This window comes from Oratosquilla oratoria, chromosome 21 (assembly GCF_046742065.1).
Source record: "Oratosquilla oratoria isolate Oo_2021 chromosome 21, ASM4674206v1, whole genome shotgun sequence".
Lineage (NCBI taxonomy): Eukaryota > Metazoa > Arthropoda > Malacostraca > Stomatopoda > Squillidae > Oratosquilla > Oratosquilla oratoria.
Window position 1 is genome coordinate 3812988 of NC_134797.1, and position 21789 is coordinate 3834776.

General features: G+C 40.2%; 1 protein-coding gene across 13 annotated transcripts in view; it reads left to right on the forward strand.

Moving 5' to 3' along the window:
• LOC143036683 (fatty-acid amide hydrolase 2) overlaps positions 1-21789 on the forward strand; it is a 128716-nt gene that overhangs the window by 3502 nt on the left and 103425 nt on the right. For 4 of the 13 annotated variants that reach the window (XM_076204258.1, XM_076204261.1, XM_076204259.1 and 1 more), the window contains 2 exons: positions 8923-9048; positions 18292-18473. In XM_076204258.1, coding sequence (XP_076060373.1) covers positions 8937-9048; positions 18292-18473 — 294 coding nt within the window. In that variant the 5' untranslated portion in view covers positions 8923-8936. Of the gene's footprint in view, positions 1-7125; positions 7418-8920; positions 9057-17145; positions 17282-18291; positions 18474-21789 lie in introns of those variants that run through there. The other 9 variants (XM_076204267.1, XM_076204265.1, XM_076204266.1 and 6 more) reach the window with 6 other exon arrangements.

Below are 21789 nucleotides of genomic sequence, written 5' to 3' on the forward strand. Positions count from 1 at the left end.
TCCCTTTCATGCATCACAGCATCATCCATACACAACCATTCTCCATTCACCTCCATCTTCTGTCTTCTCCTGTCCTTCCTCAACAGACATGCCCCTCTTTCTCAATGCCCGTTTTACCCCACCTATCTATCTCATTCTTGGTTGCCCCCTCATGTTCATCCCTTCTACCTCTGCCTTCCACACCTCTTTTACTAATCTTTCTTCATTCATTCTTTCCATGTGTCCAAACCATTCCAATACTCTTTCATCAGCTCTATCTCCCAACTCCCTTTCCACCCCCCTTTCTCCTCCTCACCTCCTCATTTCTCACTCTATCCAGCCTAGTAACCCCTATCATACTACTCAGGCACCTCATCTCAAACCCATTCAAAGTCCTCCTTTTCTCTTTTATGTTCCATGTTTCTGCCCCATACAGTGCTGTTGGCACAATCACTCCCTCATACAATCTCCTCTTAGCATCCATTCCCAAATGTCTATTTCTCATTACACTTTTACTCCTCCAAGGCTTCTCTCAGTCTACATTCTACCTCCACCCCTACTCCTTTTCCAGCCACATTTGCACCCAAATATCTAAAACTATCCACTTCCTCCAGTCTCTCTCCCTTAATACTTCCAGTCTGCTGACACTTTCTGCCCTTGTACATCTCATCACCTTACTTTTACCCACATTTATCTTCAAATTCCTTTTTTTGCACACAAAAAAAAATATATATATATATATATACAAATCTGTGAACAAAGAAATGAAGTAAGATTTCCTCCAATGAAGGAATTAAACATTACTCAGAATGAAATAAGGAATCAAATATTAAAGCTTGATGTTAATAAATCACATGGCCTAGATGGAGTTGTAAACTGGATACTAAAGGAATGTATAGACAAACTAACAGGAAAAATATACAAAATAGTTGAATGCTCACTCAAAGAAGGAAAACTACCAGGAGACTGGAAAAATGCCAATACATAAGGGGGGAAATAAGGAAGACCCAACAAATTATAGACCAGTATCCCTAACGAGTATAGTAGTTAATTTGTGAGAGGATGATCAAAGATAGATGGAAAAAATATCTGGAGGAGAACAATATACTGAACCCGAGGCAGTTTGGATTCAGACAGGGAAGATCATGTACCACTAATTTGATTTGTTTCTATTCAAGATTGATAGATACATTGCAAGAAAGGGATGGCTGGGCGGACTGTGCCTTCCTGGACTTACGAAAGGCATTTGATAAGGTACCACACAGAAAATTGCTATATAAACTGGAAACTATAGGAGGCATACATGGAAAACTATTGAATTGGATGGAGGACTTCCTATATGGAAAAAAATGAAAATAGTACTCAGAAACAAATATTCGAAATGGGAAGAAATGATTAGTGGAGTCCTACAGGGGTCGGTGTTAGCTCTGATAATGTTTGCTATATATGTAAATGACATGGACGAAGGTATTGAATGTTACATGAACTTCTTTGCAGATGACGCAAAGTTATTAAAGAGAATAAACTCTGAAATAGACTGTGACTCATTACAGAGTGATCTGAACAAAGTCTCAGAGTGGAGCAAGAAATAGGAAGTAGAATTCAACATCAAGAAATGCAGTATAATTGAATTTGGGAAAAGCAAGAATAGAATATCAGGACAGTATAAAATTGATGGGAAAGAAGTAAAGAAAGTAAATTCTGAAAGGGACCTAGGAGTAATCATCGCCAAAGACATGTCGCCAGATAAACATATAAATAAAATAGTTGGAGAAACATACAATTTGTTGAGATCAATAAAGGTGGCCTTTAAATACCTGGATAAGGAAATGATTAAGAAAATATTACAAATAGTGATAAGGCCAAAACTGGAATATGCAGTGCTGATATAGTCACCCAGTACAAAAAAGAATTAAAAAAAATTAGAATACAAAGAGCAATGACAAAGATGGCCCCAACACTTTTAAACTTGACATATGAACAAAGACTGGCTGAACTGGAATTGCCGACTGAAACAAAGAAGAGAATGAGGGGACCTACTGTCAACTGAATTATGAAAGGAAAAGAACGCCTTGATAGAGAGGACTTAATAAAGAGGGACAGAGGAAAAACAAGAGGACATCCAATGAAACTCAAAAAGGACAACTACAGAAGAGATCTGAAAAAGAACAGCTTCCCACACAGAGTGATAGATATGTGGAACAAATTGGACAAAAAATAGTATGTGCAAATACAATACAAAAAATCAAGAACAAACTTGATCTTGCAAGATACAAAAACGGGTCACCACAAGCATAGCACTCCTTCCTGTAAAATACAACTAGGTAAATATATCACTGATCAAGTTGACAGCGTGGCACGGCATTTTATAGTATGTACATGTGGATGCATCAGAATGTAAACAGCGAGGTTGACGTCACACCCATACAAGGGCAACCAAATATCTGCAAAGGAAAGTTCATCTGCTACCAGTATTTTGATAGGCCTTTTTATCACATTGTGTAGTGATTATGATTTATTTTTGTATTATTTTATCAAAAAGTGACTAAGCTATACATCTAGCAAATATTCACCACCTCTTTGAAAACCTTCTCAGTTGACCTTTAAATAACCTCACCAGCCAGTCCACCACCACTGTACCTCCTTTTTTCAGACATTCTACATGACACCCATCTAACCCAGGTGCCTTACCTGCTCTCATCATCTTAAAAACTGCCTTCACCTCATCTTTCCCTATTTCTCCTCCATTTTCCTCACTCATCACTGTCTTTTTCTTAAGCTACCCACTGCAACTACCTTTCCCTCCCTATCCTCTTTCACATTTAGCAACTCCCTAAAATATTCTGCCCATCTTCTCTTAGTGCTGTCTCTTCCATTATCATCTCTTCATCTGCACCTTTTACCTTTTCTTCTCTACTTGATTCGCCTCCTCTTCCTCTCTTAATTTCTTTCCAAAAGATCTTTTTATTACTTTCAAAATTGTCTGTCATACTCTTACCCCATTTGACATTGCTCTCCTCTTTGCCTCCTTTATCTTATGCTTTATTTCTTTTCTCTTTTCTTTGTACCTCTCATATAATTCTATCCTATTTTGTAACCAGTCTGTGAATACTTGTTTCTCTTCTGTGACCTTCTTTGCTTTCTCATCCCTCCACTCACTATCCTTCCTTCTATTTCCTCCCATCCTCCTTGTTCCACACGCCATCTTTGCACACCTTGTGACTTCTTCCTTGAACCATCCCCATTCCTCCTCCACTCCTAGTTCTACTCTATCCTACACTCCCTCCCACTCCTCTCTCAGCTTCTTCTTGTACTCCTTCTCCTTTTCTTTCTTTTTTAATCAGTTTACTTTAAGCACCTCCCTACCTTCTGTCCTTTTCCTCTTCATCTATCCTCCACTCTCAACTTACCTTCCACCAAAAAATGATCTGATATTCCCCCACTCTCTCCCCTTAGAACATGTACATCCTTAACTCTTCCTACTATTCTCCTGGTTACCACTATATAGTCCATAAATGCCCTATCTACATCTATCCTCCACCCTCTCCTATGTGTACTTACAGTATACTTGACTTCCTAAACACTATTTGCTATCATCAACTCTCTAGACACATCTCAACCATCAACTCTCCACTGCAATTTTTTCATGGAACTCCACATTTCCCAACCACACCATCTATTGGTTCCTTTCCTACCCTAGCATTAAGGTTTCCCAATACCACTACATTGACATTCTTCCTAAACACTCTATACACTCATTTAAATCTATCCAAATAGCCTCCCTTTACACTATTCTTGCTATCAGGCCCATATACAATTACAAAAACTCACATCTCCCTTCTAAGTTTCACCTTCATCCATATTAACCTTGAAGAAACCTCCTTCCACTCCACCACATGATTACCTATCTCTTCATTTACTAGTATAGCCACCCTATCTCTCCCTTGTCCTCTCTTCACTCCTGAGATCCTCCCAACTACACTCCCAAACTCAAACTCGCCTCTCCCTTTCAACTTTGTTTCACTCTGTGCGAACACATCCGTATTCTCACAAACATACTGCCTATCTCTTCATTTTTATTCTCATCTGTACCACAACCACACACGTTAAAAACCCCAAACCATAGGGTTCTGGTTGGAAAACTCCCAGAGCCTCTTATGCCTTTGCTTTTTTTTTTTAGGAATGTTCCCTATGGGGCTACAGGGAGAAGGATGCCTAGTCCTATCCCCGTCCTGTTTTTGTTGCCTTTTATGACTCAAGTGGAAATACATGGTGGCATTATTCTTTTTTCCCACCACAGGGTTTGGCAAAATGAGAAATGAATATTCAGAGAAGTGGTACAGGATAGTAACAAGAGTAGGGGGACAGCATAATGGAGGGACAGTTGCAATATAATAAAGTGTCATCATTTCTCTATGAATAGAGATTTCTTCTACTGACAAAATAATGTGTGGCTCTGGTCCATACGGGTGCCCCATATAGACCCTAAATTATCAGCTGCATGCTACTGAGCAGCTTCAACCCCATAATAACATGCAGCCAATACCCCAGGTGGGGTAAGTAGGTACATAACACAAGGCAACAAATTACAATTTTTTCTGTTACAGACACGTGATCTACTGATTCCCACTGAATTGATGATTTTTATTTCAGATCTGATGTCTAAATTTTTCTATCACGTCCAGATTTTCTGTAACTGACAACCCCTATTTTTTATTTTTCCCCACTTGCTTAGTAGTCTAAGCTACCTTTCCATATGAAGTTTTATTTGGGCATACTTAAATAATTATGTTAACATGGGAGTCTTTCCTCCTTATTTTTTGGCTTAAGACAGTGGATTTACAATGGCGGATGTACCACCCCTGAACCCAACCTTTCACCCACAGCGCAATGATATTTAGTTGTTATGGCAAAAGGAAATTCCTGTTCTAAAGTGAAACTTTGGTGTTTCCTCTTCATTCGTCGTTTATAGGATGACGAGCTCTCTTTCTGCAGGAACCAACAGTAATCTCCCATCATATTTGGATTAAAATTACTTTGATATCTGCTTTCCATAACGGAGATCTGTTGGTAGAAGCGTTCACTATGCTCGTCACTTACAACACCAAGGTTGGTCGGGAAGAAGTCAAGATGAGAATGTAATAAATGCATTTTCAAAAACATTCTGCATCTCAATTGTTCATAAGATTTCAGCATGTTCTCTTTGAGTTCACAATGGTTTTCAGTTTTATGGTTTCCAAGAAAATTTCTTACAACTTCAACAAACTATGTCCATGCACTCAGTTCCATCTCATTTAGGCTAGATGGAACCGATGAGTCACGAATGACACTGCGGATCTGTAGCCAAGTGAAAACTCCAACTTCTAGCATAGCATCTGTCAATATTCCTCTGAATTTATCCTTTAAATATTGGAAAACACTACCTTGGTGATCCATACCCTTTACAAAATTCCTCATAAGGCCAAGTTTAATGTGAAATGGTGGAAGATGTACTTTCTGAGCTTCAGTAAGGGTTGGATGCTTCACATTATGTTTACCAACAACATGCTCAGTTCTAGATGACCAATCATGTTTTTTGTAGTGGTTCTTGTCATCTGTGCTGTTCCATAGGCACAAAAAGCACATATGCTTCGTGTAGCCCAATTGCAACCCTAAGCAGTAATGATACAACTTTAAGGTCGCCACAAATATTCCATGTGTGCTCCTTATATTTGAAAAGTCTTAGCAGCAGTTCCATGGATTCATGTTTCATTAAGGCCGGTACCATGTGCTACAGGTATTGAAAGTTTTTCATTGTCGTTGTGTAGTAAGACAGCTTTAATGCTAGCTTTATTATTCAATGAAGTGTCTCCATTGTTCTGGATCATAGAGACAGCCAATTTGTTGCATTAGACCATTGATATCATAGCAGAAACAAACGTTATTCTCCTGTGAGTAAAATGATGAAAACTGTAGATGGTGATGACGGAAATGAGAAATTTTTGTGTTTGGCTAGAGAAGATTCCATTCTTGAAGTCTGGAACCAAACAACTCTGCTTCTTTTTCTTTTGGTAATTCCAAATCATGCACCAAGTCATTTAGTTCCTTTTGACTTAACAAATGTGGGGAACTATCTGCATCTGGGATATATGTACCATCTTTCTCTGTTGCTATACCACTAGTAGAATCTTCAGAAGAATTGCTGTCTGTCATCGTTGCTGGTAGAAGTGGTGGTCGGTTTGCTTCATCATGTGGTACTAGTTTCAAGCTGATTCACAGTTTGGGCACGTGATCTTTGATTGATTTTTCTTTGAGAAATCAGCAAACTTTGTCAAACAAAAATAACAATCATTGACGTGATTTTTGGCTCACACCAAACTACAGGTAGTTCTCGTTATATGCGGGGGTTCCGTTCCGCGGACCCCCCGCATATAACGAATTCGCATATATCGAACTATTGAACCTATGGGAAAAAGGGGGATACGTTCTCAACTCGGATTGATTTTTTTTTTTTTTTTTTTTTTTTACATATTTTATTTTGGCAAAGGGCTTACATACTGCATCTCATATATGTTTACATACATTTTAGCATGTAAGTATTAACCTCGGGAAAAGACGCTACCGTAAACATCACTTATTTCGCCAAGCGTATTTTCTTCAGCTGTTTGAAAAATCAGTCTGTTTACAATTCACATTTCAGACTGCTTGCTACGCTTAAAGGTCAGATATCAACAGATATACCATTCGCTAAAAATCATCGTATTGCTCGAAAAAGTACTTTTTAAAAGCATACAAATAAAGTTTTTAGCTATTACAGAAGAATTTATTCAGAAAATTCACTTTTAATTGCGCCTCGCATACCACTTTTCCGAAGTCTAGATATTCAGAATAACAATATTGTTTGTTTGGCAACTGTGACGTCACGAACGCGGAATTCCCCGAACCTTTCACGAAGCGCACGGGCGGAATGTTTCGAATAGCAGACGACGCAATGAAATGAAGACAAAACTGTTTTTTGCCAAATTTGATAAGATGTAGATGGTGGAATTTTATAGAATACTGTCAGTATGTTTTTTGATGTACATTAAACTGTAAATACAAAAAGTTATGGAAGTCTTGATATCTATCAAGACTTCCATAACTTTTTGTATTTACAGTGCGGAGAATAAATGATAATTCTTGCAGAGAGTGAAAATTGACGAAATTAATTGGGGCAGTAATAAGTATCAAAAATTAATTTGTTTGTGAAAAAAATAATTAATTTGTGTATCAAAAAAGCTTAATTACCTGCAGAAAGACAATGGTTTGGCCTATGAAACAGGAAGGATGCCTAAGACGATGCCGTCTGTACAGCTGCCGGTGTTGTTGTGATAACGCCGCAGTGATGCCAGCTCTACCTAGCTGATGCAGCCAGTGTTACCACACGGCTTTATGCGCACCAACTTCAAATATATAATAGGTATTTTGAAAAAAATAATCGGCCGCGACTATTTTTTTTTTTTTTTTTTAGGTCAAATCGCATATCTTCGAATATATCCCCGCACATATCGAAAAGTGGTGCAAATTCTTGAATCGCATATACGCGAATTCGCATATATCGAAGTCGCATATATCGAGAACTACCTGTATAAGGATTGAGAACGGCATAGCTTTTCTTTTACCATCTACCCAAGCTATTAACATTGCATTGCACAGTGCACAGCAAATATGTAGTGTCCAGTCCTTGTCTTGGTCTCCTAATTTACAGTCAAAATAGTACTTCTCGGCAAGTTTAAGCTTTGTTGTTATGTTTCTACGTTGTTGCTTAGGTGTATATTGTCCACAGACATAGCAGAAGTTGTTCAGGTGATTTACACAAGCACGTCTATTTGATGTCATTTGAAGATACAATATCTAAAGAAAAAAAATGTTTGGATGCAAAATAAGACAAAATTACACTTTGGTACAAAATAAATGCTACAAAAATACAACAACTATCCCAGCTTGATTACTTGCTTAACAGCAGAGTTTCAACAAAAGTCCTACTTTCCTGTCAGATAGCGACTAGCTAGCGAATGACCAGTGGTTCGTTAGTATGTTCTTGACTCACTGTTGCCAACTAGGAGTAAATTTTATTTTTCAAATTTGTTAGGTGTGGGTGGGGAAGAGTAGGATAAGTGAATTGCTTTTTACACAAAATCTAGATATAATTTGCATATTACACAAAATCTAGACGTGATAGAGCAAATTAAATTATATATTTGAATTTACCATACCAAAATCACCTAGACACATTTATTTGCTCTCCTGTAACAAAATCTTTGTTGCCTAGTGTAATAGACAGCAGACCATTTTTTTTTTTTTCTTTGTGAGAGGGCCCAAGAACTATTATTAGCTACCATGGGGCTGTGGATTTCCAGTAAAAGAAATGAGGCAACATCTAGTCATCAATATGCATGTTTGTATATATATATATATCAATTTTTTCTACATATACACCATTTTGTGGAAAGCATGGTAACACATTTCATAACCATCTTGCTCAAACCTTTCACTTCTTCCTCTCCTAACCATGAGAAAATTGCAAAACATTGGAATATTAATATGCTTTTTTATAACTTTTTTGTCAATGTCAGTCTTCCTTAGTTCATTGTGATGAAAGGATTCTTATTATTTTCAAACACCACTTTTTCTCTAATTCTACCCGTGGTATTTAAAAATTTTTGCATGCTTGGGGTACATTTCAAAGCATCACACAGATGATGTTTTGTATGTTTGAAAGCTAAGCATATTGAATGAATTTATTTGGGTGCATGTGCTGTGCTTATTATCACATCTCTGGCAATTTTTCAGTATCTTTGTGGTTCTTATATCCTGTGTAACTTTTTATGTAATTATAATCAAATGACTTGCATAACTAATACAAATTGAGTACTTTTCCCTCTTGAACCTCAGATTGATATACCTAAAATCCCTTCCTTGTAGCATCGCAAGAGGCAATGGCAGTTGGAATACAAATAAAGAATCGTTTGAAAAGGTTCCGGCAGTCCATGCGACAGTCGTTTGAACAAGAGGAACAAGATGTGCCAGTTGTAGAAACAGGGGTAACAGGTTAGATGGTGTGTGGTCTGTTACTGCTTGAAACTGGTTCTTAACAATTTCTGTAATAGCATCTGTAACCTTTTCCTATTTGTTTGTACTACCAAATCACTGTGCTCTTAAAGCTGGGTAATTTTCTTTAGAAGGCTTCATGATGTCTATCTCAATCCATTGCCTCAGTTCTCTCTTGCAGAAGACTCATGACAATCATGAAACTGGATATAGCCACCACTACAGCCTGTAAGTCATTCACTGGAAAAATTTTGTGCTACTATGTGGAAAGAGTGAGTATGGGACAGTGTAGTACATGTCCCTGCATTGTGATTACATCTAGGGGTCTGTTGCTAGGCCGATTATGTTTTGGTATTATTTAAGTGCAGGATGATGATCTGAACAAAGGCATGCCAGTGTAATTTTTTGTTTTCTTGGGAGAGATTTCTTTATTGAGTTTGTTTTTGAGGTAGTTTGCTGATGTATAGAACTTGGTGATCTATTAAAGAGTATTTAGTGATTGTGTGTTTTTGTATGTGGGCTACTGATTGTAGGTTGTCAATGTTTTTAGTAGAATACTTGTGGATTTGCTTATATTTTTCATTTGATGGATTATTGGTGCTCCCATGAATGACCTAAATACTGCTTTCAAGTCACTTCTTTCTCTTTTTCTTTCAATGATTACAGATCCAGTGCTTTTATTCTCTCTTCATACATTTTATCTGCTGGGCTAAAACCAATTTGTCTGCTGATCTGTATTTTTTTAATCTTGTTTGCATCCTCCACTTTGTGCAGAGACCCACTGTATGCTCATTTGTAATTCTGTTGATATTTATTTGTTGTTGTTGTTGTTGTTGTCGTTCCCTAGACTGTCTGTCCGAGTAGTCCCGTCTCCCCAAGGAAGGCCACAGCCGAAACTGGGTTTTCCCACAAATCCTTTATAGAGTGTATGTTGTGTTGTTTGCGTGCATGATTGTGTATAATGCAGTCTTCCATTATGTGTTGTATGGTATGGGGTGAAGTGTTACATCCTGGGCAGCTGTTCACAACACGGTCGTCCAGCCTCTTCTGGTAGCTTAGAAGGTCTTTGGGTGTTGTTTTAATGTTTCTTGGTGTTATTTGTTGTTGTTGTTGTTGTCGTTCCCTAGACTGTCTGTCCGAGCAGTCCCGTCTCCCCAAGGAATGCCATAGCCGAAACTGGGTTTTCCCACAAATCCTTTATAGAGCGTATGTTGTGTTGTTTGCGTGCATGATTGTGTATAATGCAGTCTTCCATTATGTGTTGTATGGTATGGGGTGAAGTGTTACATCCTGGGCAGCTGTTCACAACGCGGTCATCCAGCCTCTTCTGGTAGCTTAGAAGTGCTGGGTGGTGACCGCACCGCAGTCTGGCCAAGTGGACTCTGTCCTTTCGTGGGAGAGAGGATTCATAAGGGTGGATATCAGGGGGTCTGGCATGCAGCAGTGTGTTGTCTTTCAGTGTGTTAATGGAGCGGTGAGTGATATGATTATGAATATGTTTCTGGAGGCTGGTATTTGGTGGTTGTGGAGGAAGAGAAGAGAGTATCTGTGCGTGATAAAGGTCTTTGGGTGTTGTTTTAATGTTTTGTGGTGTGTGGGTGTTCTGCTATGTAGTGTAGCGGGTGTAATGTGTTTGTGTTGGCTGCGGCAAGTGTTTGTGTGCCTCTCATGTCGAGGTGGTCCTTGACATTGAGGACTTTTGTTTCATGGTGTAAATGGTCTGTAGGTGTTGTATTTGTGCAACATGTAATTGTTTTTAGGGCTTTGTTTTGTATGATTTGAAGGGTGTTGTGGTGTGTCTCACTGAGATTAGGAGCCCATGCAGGACTCGCATAATTCAACACTGAGCGTATGCATTGTTTGTATATTGTTATATTAGTTTCTTTGTTTTGTCCAAATGTCGTTCCAGTGATTGACTTAAGTGCGTTAAGTCTAGGTGTGCATTTGTTTTTTATGTTTGTGATGTGTTGTTTGAAAGACATGGATGTATCGTATGTTACACCAAGAATTTTCGGTGTGTTTGTGTGTGGTATTAGAGTGTTGTTGATGTAGAGATGAGGTATGTATTTGTGTTCTTTTGTCCAGTTGGTGAGAAGTGTTGCTGTAGATTTGGTTGGAGCTATTTTGAGTCTGTTTGTGATGAACCATGTGTTGAGTGTGTCAAGGTATGGCTGGATTATTTCTGCAGCTTTGTCTGTGTTACGATGTGTGCATGTGATTGTTATGTCGTCTGCGTAGGAAGAGATTTGTATTTCTGAGGTGTCTGGTGTGGGTAAGTCATGCATGTATAGATTAAATAGTGTGGGGGATAGAACCGAGCCCTGTGGTACTCCGTTCTTAATGTTTCTGATGTGCGATGATTGGCCATTATATGACACGTAAGCATTCCTACCTGCCAGATAATTGGCCAGCCATCTTTTGGTGTTATTGTGCATGTCTGTGTTATATATTTTATTTGTTAGGTTGTGGCGGGGGATAGCATCAAAAGCTTTACTAATGTCTAATGTTATAAGAAGTGTTCTTTGGTGGGGCCTATCTGAATTGATGCCACCTAAAATTCTTTGTGTGAGGTTTGTCAGAAGAGTGTTTGTGGAGTGTAGTGGCCTAAAACCGTGTTGTGAGTCAGCAAGGGGAATATGTGGTGAGACAAGTTTAAGTATTAGGCGTTCAATGACATTAGAGGGGGTGCTGAGAAGTGTGATTGGACGGTGCAATGTTGGGATTGTTGGGTCTTTGTTCGGTTTTGAAATGGTGATTTTACCATGCTTCCAGATGTCGGGTATAGTGTTGTTGTTGTTGTTGTCGTTCCCTAGACTGTCTGTCCGAGCAGTCCCGTCTCCCCAAGGAAGGCCACAGCCGAAACTGGGTTTTCCCACAAATCCTTTATAGAGTGTATGTTGTGTTGTTTGCGTGCATGATTGTGTATAATGCAGTCTTCCATTATGTGTTGTATGGTATGGGGTGAAGTGTTACATCCTGGGCAGCTGTTCACAACACGGTCGTCCAGCCTCTTCTGGTAGCTTAGAAGTGCTGGGTGGTGACCGCATCGCAGTCTGGCCAAGTGGACTCTGTCCTTACGTGGGAGAGAGGATTCAGAAGGGTGGATATCAGGGGGTCTGGCATGCAGCAGTGTGTTGTCTTTCAGTGTGTTAATGGAGCGGTGAGTGATATGATTATGAATATGTTTCCGGAGGCTGGTTTTTGGTGGTTGTGGAGGAAGAGAAGAGAGTATCTGTGAGTAATAAAGGTCTATGGGTGTAGTTTTAATGTTTCTTGGTGTGTGTGGGTGTTCTGCTATGTAGTGTAGCGGGTGTGATGTGTTTGTGGTGGCTGCAGCAAGTGTTTGTGTGCCTCTCATGTCGAGGTGGTCCTTGACTTTGAGGACTTTTGTTTCATGGTGTAAATGGTCTGTAGGTGATGTATTTGTGCAGCCTGTAATTGTTTTTAGGGCTTTGTTTTGTATGATTTGAAGGGTGTTGTGGTGTGTCTCACTGAGATTAGGAGCCCATGCAGGACTCGCATAATTCATCACTGAGCGTATGCATTGTTTGTATATTGTTATATTAGTTTCTTTGTTTTGTCCAAATGTTGTTCCAGTGATTGACTTAAGTGCGTTAAGTCTAGGTGTGCATTTGTTTTTTATGTTTGTGAGGTGTTGTTTGAAAGACATGGATGTATCGTATGTTACACCAAGAATTTTCGGTGTGTTTGTGTGTGGTATTAGAGTGTTGTTGATGTAGAGATGAGGTATGTATTTGTGTTCTTTTGTCCAGTTGGTGAGAAGTGTTGCTGTAGATTTGGTTGGAGCTATTTTGAGTCTGTTTGTGATGAACCATGTGTTGAGTGTGTCAAGGTAAGGCTGGATTATTTCTGCAGCTTTGTCTGTGTTACGATGTGTGCATGTGATTGTTATGTCGTCTGCGTAGGAAGAGATTTGTATTTCTGAGGTGTATGGCGTGGGTAAGTCATGCATGTATAGATTAAATAATGTGGGGGATAGAACTGAGCCCTGTGGTACTCCGTTCTTAATGTTTCTGATGTGCGATGATTGGCCATTATATGACACATGAGCATTCCTGCCTGCCAGATAATTGGCCAGCCATCTTTTGGTGTTATTGTGCATGTCTGTGTTATATATTTTATTTGTTAGGTTGTGGCGGGGGATAGCATCAAAAGCTTTACTAATGTCCAATGTTATAAGAAGTGTTCTGTGGTGGGGCCTATCTGAATTGATGCCATCTAAAATTCTTTGTGTGAGGTTTGTCAGAAGAGTGTTTGTGGAGTGTAGTGGCCTAAAACCATGTTGTGAGTCAGCAAGGGGAATATATGGTGTGACAAGTTTAAGTATTAGGCGTTCAATGACTTTAGAGGGGGTGCAGAGAAGTGTGATTGGGCTGTGCGATGTTGGGATTGTTGGGTCTTTGTTCGGTTTTGGAATGGTGATTATTTTACCATGCTTCCAGATGTCGGGTATAGTGTTGTGTGAATAGCTGTAGTTTGCAATGTTTGTGAGTGCGTGTATACCTTGTGGTCCAATGTGTTTTAGGTGGATGTTGCTTATGTTATCAGGGCCACAGGCAGATGAGTGCTTGAGACTATGTATTATGAGTTTTGTCTGACTGTCTATGAAGGGTATATAGTCTGAGTCTGTGGGAAAGTCTTTCTTACGTCGAATGGTGCGTCGGTCGTCAGGGTGAGAAGTGAGATGGCTTGTCTGTGCAAAATGACGTATGAGTGCATTTGCTTGTTGTCTGTTTGAGGGTAGATTATCTGTTGTTGTGATTATTGCTGCGTGAGAGCGTGTAGTGTTACTGTTGGATAGTGTAATGCTGTTGAGTGTTTTGTACAATTTGCTGGTGTTTGTTTTGTGATCAAGTGTATTGATAAAGTTTTGCCAATTTTGTGTTTTTTGTTCATGTATTTTATTAGCAATCACAGTGTTTAGTGTTTGTACTTGGTCTGCTATGTTTTGAGGGATAGGTGTGGGGGTACCGTGTTTAAGTGTGTCACGTTGTCTGATGAGGCTTTGGATTTCTGGTGTGAAGTTGGGGTTGTGTGATTTTCTGTTGCCTCTAGGGATGTATCTCCTGTCTGCATTTTGTATGATTGTATTAAAAGTGTGCACAGCATTGTTTATGTTTGATTGGTGTACTGTTAAGTGTTTCAAAATGTTGTTCTGTCTCTTTAGTAAAAGCTTCCCAGTTAGCTCTCTTGTAATTGGTGTAAGTGTGTCTGTGGCCGACTGGGGGGCATCTTGTTTTGGTGGTGATGATGATTGGAAGGTGGTCAGAGCCAAGGGTTCCGACCACTCTCCATGATGTTGTTGGGGTTAGGCAGGGGGAGCAAAAGGTGATATCAGGAGAGGAGGGAGTGTGTATAGGTTGTGTTTGTTTTGTGTTGGGATGGTTTTGGCTAAAGGTATGCAAGCAGCCTGCTCCGAGACCTCTGCTAGTGAATTTGTTTGCTGCTGAGACACCAGCTAGGGAATACCTCTTGTTAAGTTTATTATTCCTGTGAAGTTTATATCTTCAAATAGTGACAAGTGACTGTGTTGTGTTTTTGTAATTTTTATATGTATAGTGTTCTAGTAATTTAAAATCAAAACAGTAGTCTGTTACTGTACTCCAAAGTCAAGAGTAATAGTATAAGGCAAGCAGAGTAAGTTTTGTGTATTTAGTTTATTTAGTGGCCGCTTTTGTTTCTTTTGTTGGTTTATGTTTTCTCTTTGCCGTTTGTATTGCCAAAGGAGCAAAATGGCTTGTGAAGGTTGTGTGAAACTGGAGGACTGTCTCAGGATGTGTGAGGAGGAAATTTATCTTCTCAAGAATATGCTTTGAGAAGAGTGAATCCTCCCCACAACCCAAAGAGCATTCCACCTCTTCCACTTCTGCCACTGCCATGAGTGAGTGGCGCTCCGTAGGGTCCCGTTTGTCAAGCCCACATTCGGTAAGCAGGTGTCCTGCAGAGCAACTGCTAGCTCTATCCAGTTGTTTTGCTCTGCTGGAAATTGAGGTGGTTGAAAATCAGGAGTTGGTGGTGGGGGATTCCATGGTGCGACACAATGATGACATCCTGCAATGGAAGACTAAATGACGTTACAAGCATGTATGTCAAGCGGGCTGTGGGATCACTGATTGTATCCAGACCATCAGGGAGCAAAGATGGATGAATACAGTTACGATTGTTCATATGGGAAGTAATGATGTGGGTAGGGTGAGATCAGAGGAACTTGTTTGGAATTACAAAGTCTTCCTTCAAGAGATGAAGGAGCATGGGAGCTGTCACATAGTATATGGGATCCTTCTGAGGATCTACACTGGCACAGTAGAGCCATAGGTATCAATGAGAGGATATCACAATTGTGCATGCAACTGGGATACCACTTTCTTGATCCTTGGTATCTCTTTTCCAAGTGTCATGACCTCTATGCTTCTGATGGGATCCACCTTACTTGCAGAGGCAAAGATGTTCTTATAAACCTCCTTGTGGGAGTTTGTAATGAACTAGTTCCTGTTTTGGGGTAGAAACTTGTATAGATTTGACAGCTGAAATAATTTAGAATAGGGGTGGGGAACGTCTGGCCCTTGGACTGTACGAGTCCCACAGAAGCATTTGGTCTGGCTTACCATAGCAAGCACAGGCTTGACTCAAAATTCAATAAATCTAGGTCTTATATATATATATATATATTTTTTTATAACATTGTAAGCTGATATGGTAATAACCATCATAATAATAGTTTGTAAACTTTTATGTTAAGGGTAAGTTAAATGTTTGACAAAAAAAGTAGGCTGTCTTTTAAATTAATAGTTTTATAGACCAATGAAGGATGTAAATATCCAAATGGCACTAGATACATAGGTAAAAGACTCCCCACCCTTGGTTTAGAGGCTACAGTCTTAACTTAAAACCATCAACATAGTTTAAAGTAGGGATGATGGATAGAGATAAAAAGGCAGGTCCCCAAGAACAAAACTCCCTTTCTAAATACAATAGTCCTTTATTTTGTCATGGTTTTGTTATTGACTGATTCAATTATTAGCAATTTTTCCCTTGGTAAGTAATTGATTATTTTCAAACAAAAAATATGTATATGGTACCTAGCAGTGTTCATTGCCATCCTTCCAGATGTCACTGGCTGATGGTGCCATGTCCCTGCTTTCCCAAGAGTAACATTAGTCTTCTGTTTTTCTGCACGAGGGGATGGAGAGGGGAGGGGATTGCCGATTAAGTGAAGCAGCCTTGCTGTGGATGTGCTGTGTCTTGCAACACTGCTTCTTACCCAGGGCAGTGGGTGAGATGCAGGAAAGACCCATCATCCAGGAGGAACCAAGATAAGAGGGAGGGAGTGGAGTATGTGGGGATGGAATGGGTGGGAGTGGATTTTATGCCTTTGTTTTTTGGCTACCTCCCTTGTAAGGGGAAAAAGCCTTTGGTATATGTATGTAACAGTCCATATGTATAGATGCAAGTACAGATCACAAAAGCATTCTTTAACAGACTGCCAAAAACTTTACTCTGCCAAACTCCACCAGAAATCAACCCAGAAGAGAAATCGCTCCCAAGATAGATAAGAGTTGCACGTGCATGTTGTTGTTGTTGTTGTTCCCTAGACTGTCAGTCCAAGCAGCCCCATCTCCCCAAGGAATGCCACGGCTGAAACAGGATTTTCCCACAAATCCGTTATGGAGTGTATGTTGTGTTGTTTGCCTGCATGATTGTGTATAATGCAGTCTTCCATGATGTGTTGAAGAGTATGGGGTGAATTGTTACATCCTGGGCATTTATCCACAATACAGTCATTCAGTCTCTTCTGGTAGTTTAGAAGGGCTGGATGGTGGGGTTGGGGGTTGGTCCCATGATGAAGACGCTGCAGCACCAGGGCCATGTTTACATTAATGCCTCCATCCTGCACTAAAAGAGCACCAACATGGAATTGGCCTGGCAACAGGTAGATAAGTTGCATCACGACATGTAAGACACAGTGCACCTAATACTACATTGTCCTTCATTCATTTTAGACATGAATACAACATATTTTCATGGAGTGACTTATGGACTGAACTGGTGACTGTAGCCAATTTCCTGGTGGTCATGGGTCTCTGCAAAGGAGAATAAGGACAATGAATTGACTGATTGATGCTAAGAAAACTTAGTATCATTTAGGGCCACCAAGACTTGAATTCGTCACACCAAGACATGACACAGTCTTCCACAGAACCATCCCCATTTGGTCAGTGGCACACAATTTTTTCTTTTTGAAACTAGACATTCCCAATCTAACCTTTACTAGTAAACCCAACTGGAAAACTCGTATCTCAGCTATTGCTAGGACAGCTTCACTGAAATTGTGTTCTATACTACTTTCATAATTTTGTAACTTGAACTCAACTGCTGACCCCATACACGAGACTTGTTTATGTGTGAATGGAATACTCTATTTGTGTTTCAGATGATGCATCTCACTGCTTACTAACAGTGAGTCCTAAGCTTTCTGACATATCAAAGCTTGGTTTCTTACTGGCAGTCCTTATCCCGTCCTGTCTATTGCAATACTGCATCTCTTTTTTTCATTTATATATTTATTTTTCTATCACATTTTTCATGGTTGTTCATCATCTAAACTGCATGGGTCCTACCTTGTAGGAGACTGAAACACTAAATTTTCTGAAATGTCTTGCCGTTTTCTGTGCAGCTGCAATTACCTTTTGTAAGACTTGTTTAAAGCACACTGTCTTTCTTTCATTCCACTGGAGGGATCTGAAAATTTCTTTCCTCTTGTAAGACTTGCTTAAAGCACACTGTCTTTCTTTCATTCCACTGGAGGGATCTGAAAGTTTCTTTCCTCAGATACTTTCCCACCTTTCTATGACTTCAACACTTTCTGAAAGATTCAAGTCATAGAAAAGGAGTTTCATGATGCTTCCCTTACCTCACACTTGACTTCAAATTGGTATGTGCTTTGTTCTTTTCTTTCCAGAGTGATACTTTCTTGAGTATTTGATTTATTTCATTATATTTTTGGCTCGGAATTATGTAGATATTATAAATGTATATATATATATATGCAGGTATGTTTGCATGTATATATACTGTATATGCTTATATAAAATGTACAGAATATGCAGGAATGATGGCTAATTTTTTCCAGACTGCTGACAGTAATCAAAGTGATGAAGCATTTTCATCAGGTGCATGTCATAAAGATTGCTACAAAATATTGATAAATGGTTCTGTTTGCAGTGTCCAGTATGCCCTGGTTGGATCTTTGCCTTCGTTCTGTAAGGATAATGATGGAGCTTGTCTCCAAAGTTATCTTTACACTCATCTACCGAGGAAATCCACACAGTCAACTACCTCCCATAAAGAATCTTGTGTTGCTTGAATCTGGATCATCCTTAGCTCTTAAAATCAGGCAGAAAAAGGTAAGAAGGCCTTACTTTTTACTTTGTAGTTTTGTATTTCCCATTATATTGTAGGAGCACTGCAGGTCTTAGAAAGTAGATGACTGCCACCCACTGGGCCCATATTTGTTGTTGAAGATATGGCAAAAAATATTGTGTATTAATCATCACATTATAGTGGGACCAGCCATCACCTCAATGAGGAACCTTAGGGAAAATCTTAGGTTCAGGAGTGTGTTTTCTTATGACACTCAACCATGGCCCTCCTTCACATATGCATACTCCAGCATATCTGGATGGATATACTAAAGGTAGAATTTACACATGGTAAGAAGGTAAGAAGGTGGGGAGGAGAGCAGATGTGAAGTGGGGTAAAAATATGACAGGAAATTTTGAAAGTAATAAAAAGATGTTTTGGAAAGAAATTAAGAGAGGAAGAGGAGGCAGAATCAGGTAGAGAGTGAAAGGTAAAAGGTGCAGATGGAGAGATGATAATGGAGGAGGGGGCAGTGGGAGGGGGATGGGCAGGGTATTTTAGGGAGTTGCTAGATGTGGGGGAGGATGGGGAGGGAGAGGTGGTTACGGTGGGAAGAGCTAAGAGGGTGACCGTGGTGGGTGGGGAGAATGGAGGAGAGGTAGGGAAGGATGAAGTGAAGGCAGTTGTTGGGGATGATGAGAGCAGGTGAGGCACCTGGTCTGGATGGATGTCATGCAGAATGTCTGAAAGGAGGAGGTGCAGTGATGGTGGACTGGCTGGCGAGGTTATTTAATGTTTGTTTGAGAGAGGGTAGAGTGCTGGAGGACTGGGGGAGTGGCTGTATAGTTTCACTTTACAAGGTAAAGGGGGGCAAGTGTGAGTGTAGTAGTTTCAGAGTGATTAGCTTGTTAAGTGTAGTTGGGAAGGTTTATGGGAGGGTCTTGATTGGCAAGATTAGGAGAGGAACAGAGGGAGTGATTGGTGGGGAACAGTGTGGATTTTGGACAGGTAGAGGTTGCGTAGATCAGATTTTTGTGGTAAGACAGATATGTGAGAAAACTATGGAAAGGGGTAAGGATGTTTTTTGGGCTTTTATAGATCTGGAAAAGGCTTATGACAGGGTAGACAAGTAGGCACTGTGGGAGGTTTTACAGATATACAGGATGGGAGGAGGGCTTTTGGGAGCTGTCAAGAGTTTTTACAAGAGTGGTAGAGTGTGTGTCAGGATTAGAAATGGAGAGAGTGAGTGGTTTGAGGTAAAGGTGGGACTTCATCAGGGATGTGTTATTGCAGCCTGGCTGTTCAACTTATGCATGAATAGGGTGGTGTGAGAGGTAAATACAGGGGTGGTGGGTCAGGGATTGGAGATGGTTAGAGAAAGTGGAGAGGAGTAGGAGGTGAGCCAACTGTTGTTTACGGATGACACTGCGCTTGTAGCAGGATTGGGGGAGGGATTGGGGAGGTTAGTGATGGAGTTTGGGAGAGTGTGTGAGGGAAGGAGGTTGAAGATAGGTGTGGCTAAATGTGGGGTGATGAGATGTACAGGAGGTGAGCATTAAGGGAGAGAGACTGGAGGAAATGGATAGTTTTAGATACTTGGGTGTGAGTGTGGTGGGGGGAGTGGAGGTAGAAGTAGAGTGTGGATTGGGAGAGGTGGGTAAATGCCTTGGTGGATTGAGGAGTGTAATGACAAATAGACATTTGGAAATGGATGCTTAGAGGAGATTGTATGAAGGAGTGATTGTGCTGACAGCACTGTATGGGGCAGAAACATGGAACATAAGAGAGGAAGAGAGGAGTATGAATGTGTTTGAGATGGGGTCTCCGGGATGTGTGATAGGGGTTGCTAGGCTGGATAGAGTGGGAAATGGGGAGGTGATGAGTAGAACAGGGGTGGTAGGGGAGTTGGGAGACAGGATGGATGAAAGAGTATTAGGATGGTTTGGACACATGGAAAGAATGAGTGAAGAAAGACTAGTAAAAGAGGTGTGAAAGGCAGATGTGGAAGGAGTGAACATGAGGGGGCGACCTGGGATGAGATGGATGGATGGGGTAAAAGGGGCTTTGGGGAAGAGGGAAGTGTCTGTTGAGGAAGGACGGGAGAGGACAGAAGATGGGTGAATGGAGAATGGTTGTATATGGATGATGATGTGATGCATGAGGTGGAATGGGTTGGGGATGGGGGGTGAATTAGTATGTGTAAGAAAAATTTGATGCAGCCCAAAGGGATTTCTCCCCATCTCCTTTTTTGCAAGGGGGGGACAGAGAAGGGGGTCACCGATTTAATGAAGCAGCCTTGCTGTGGATGTGCTGTGTCTTGCGACACTGCTTCTGGCCCAAGGTAGTGGACAAGATGCAGGGATGACCCATCATCCAGGAGGTGCCAAGATAAGAGGGAGGGTAGAGGGTTGAGGGGAGTGGAGTGTATTAGGGATGGAGTGGATGGGAATGGTTTTTATGCCTTTGTTTTTTGGCTACCTCCCTTATAAGGGGGAAAAAGCCTTTGGTATATGTATGTATGTATTTACCTAGTTTACCTAGTATTTTGCGGGAAGGGGAGCTACACTTGTGGTGTCCCGCCTTTGTATCTCGCAGTGTCTAGTTTGCTCTTAAACTCATGAATGGTTTTTGCGCACACTATTTCATTGTCCAGTTTGTTCCAAGTGTCCACCACTCTATGTGGAAAACTGTTTTTCTTCAGATCTCTTATGTAGCTGTTTTTTTATTTTCTTTCCATGTACTCATGTGCTTCTCCTGTCCCAGTTTAACAAGTACTCTCTATTGAGTATTTCTATGCCTTTCATGATTCTGTAGATGGTCAGTAGGTCACCTCTCTTCTTTGCTCCAGAGTCGGTAACTCCAGTTTAGCCAATCTCTCCTCATATGACAAGTTTGCAAGTGCAGGTGCCATTTTTGTTGCTGCTCCCTGGATTCTTTCTATTTTCTTTATATTCTTTTTGGTACTGGGTGACCACAATGTCGCCGCATATTCTAGTCTAGGCCTTATCAGTGTGACTAGTATTTTTTAATAATTTCTTCGTCTAAATATGTAAATGCCACTTTTATTGATCTTAGCAAGTTGTAGGATTCTCCGACAATTTTGCTTATCTGTTTGTCATAGGACAAGTCGTTTGATATAATTACACCCAAATCTTTTTTGGATCTCTCCTTCTTTACCTCCTTGGTTCCAATTTTATATTATCCTGATATTCTGTTTTTGCTTTTTCCAAACTCCACAATGCTACACTTCTTAATATTGAAATTCACTTCCCGTTTCTGACTCCAGTTCCATACATTATTCAGATCTTCCTGCAGTGATTCACAATCCTTTTCAGTTTTTACTTTCCTTAACAGTTTGGT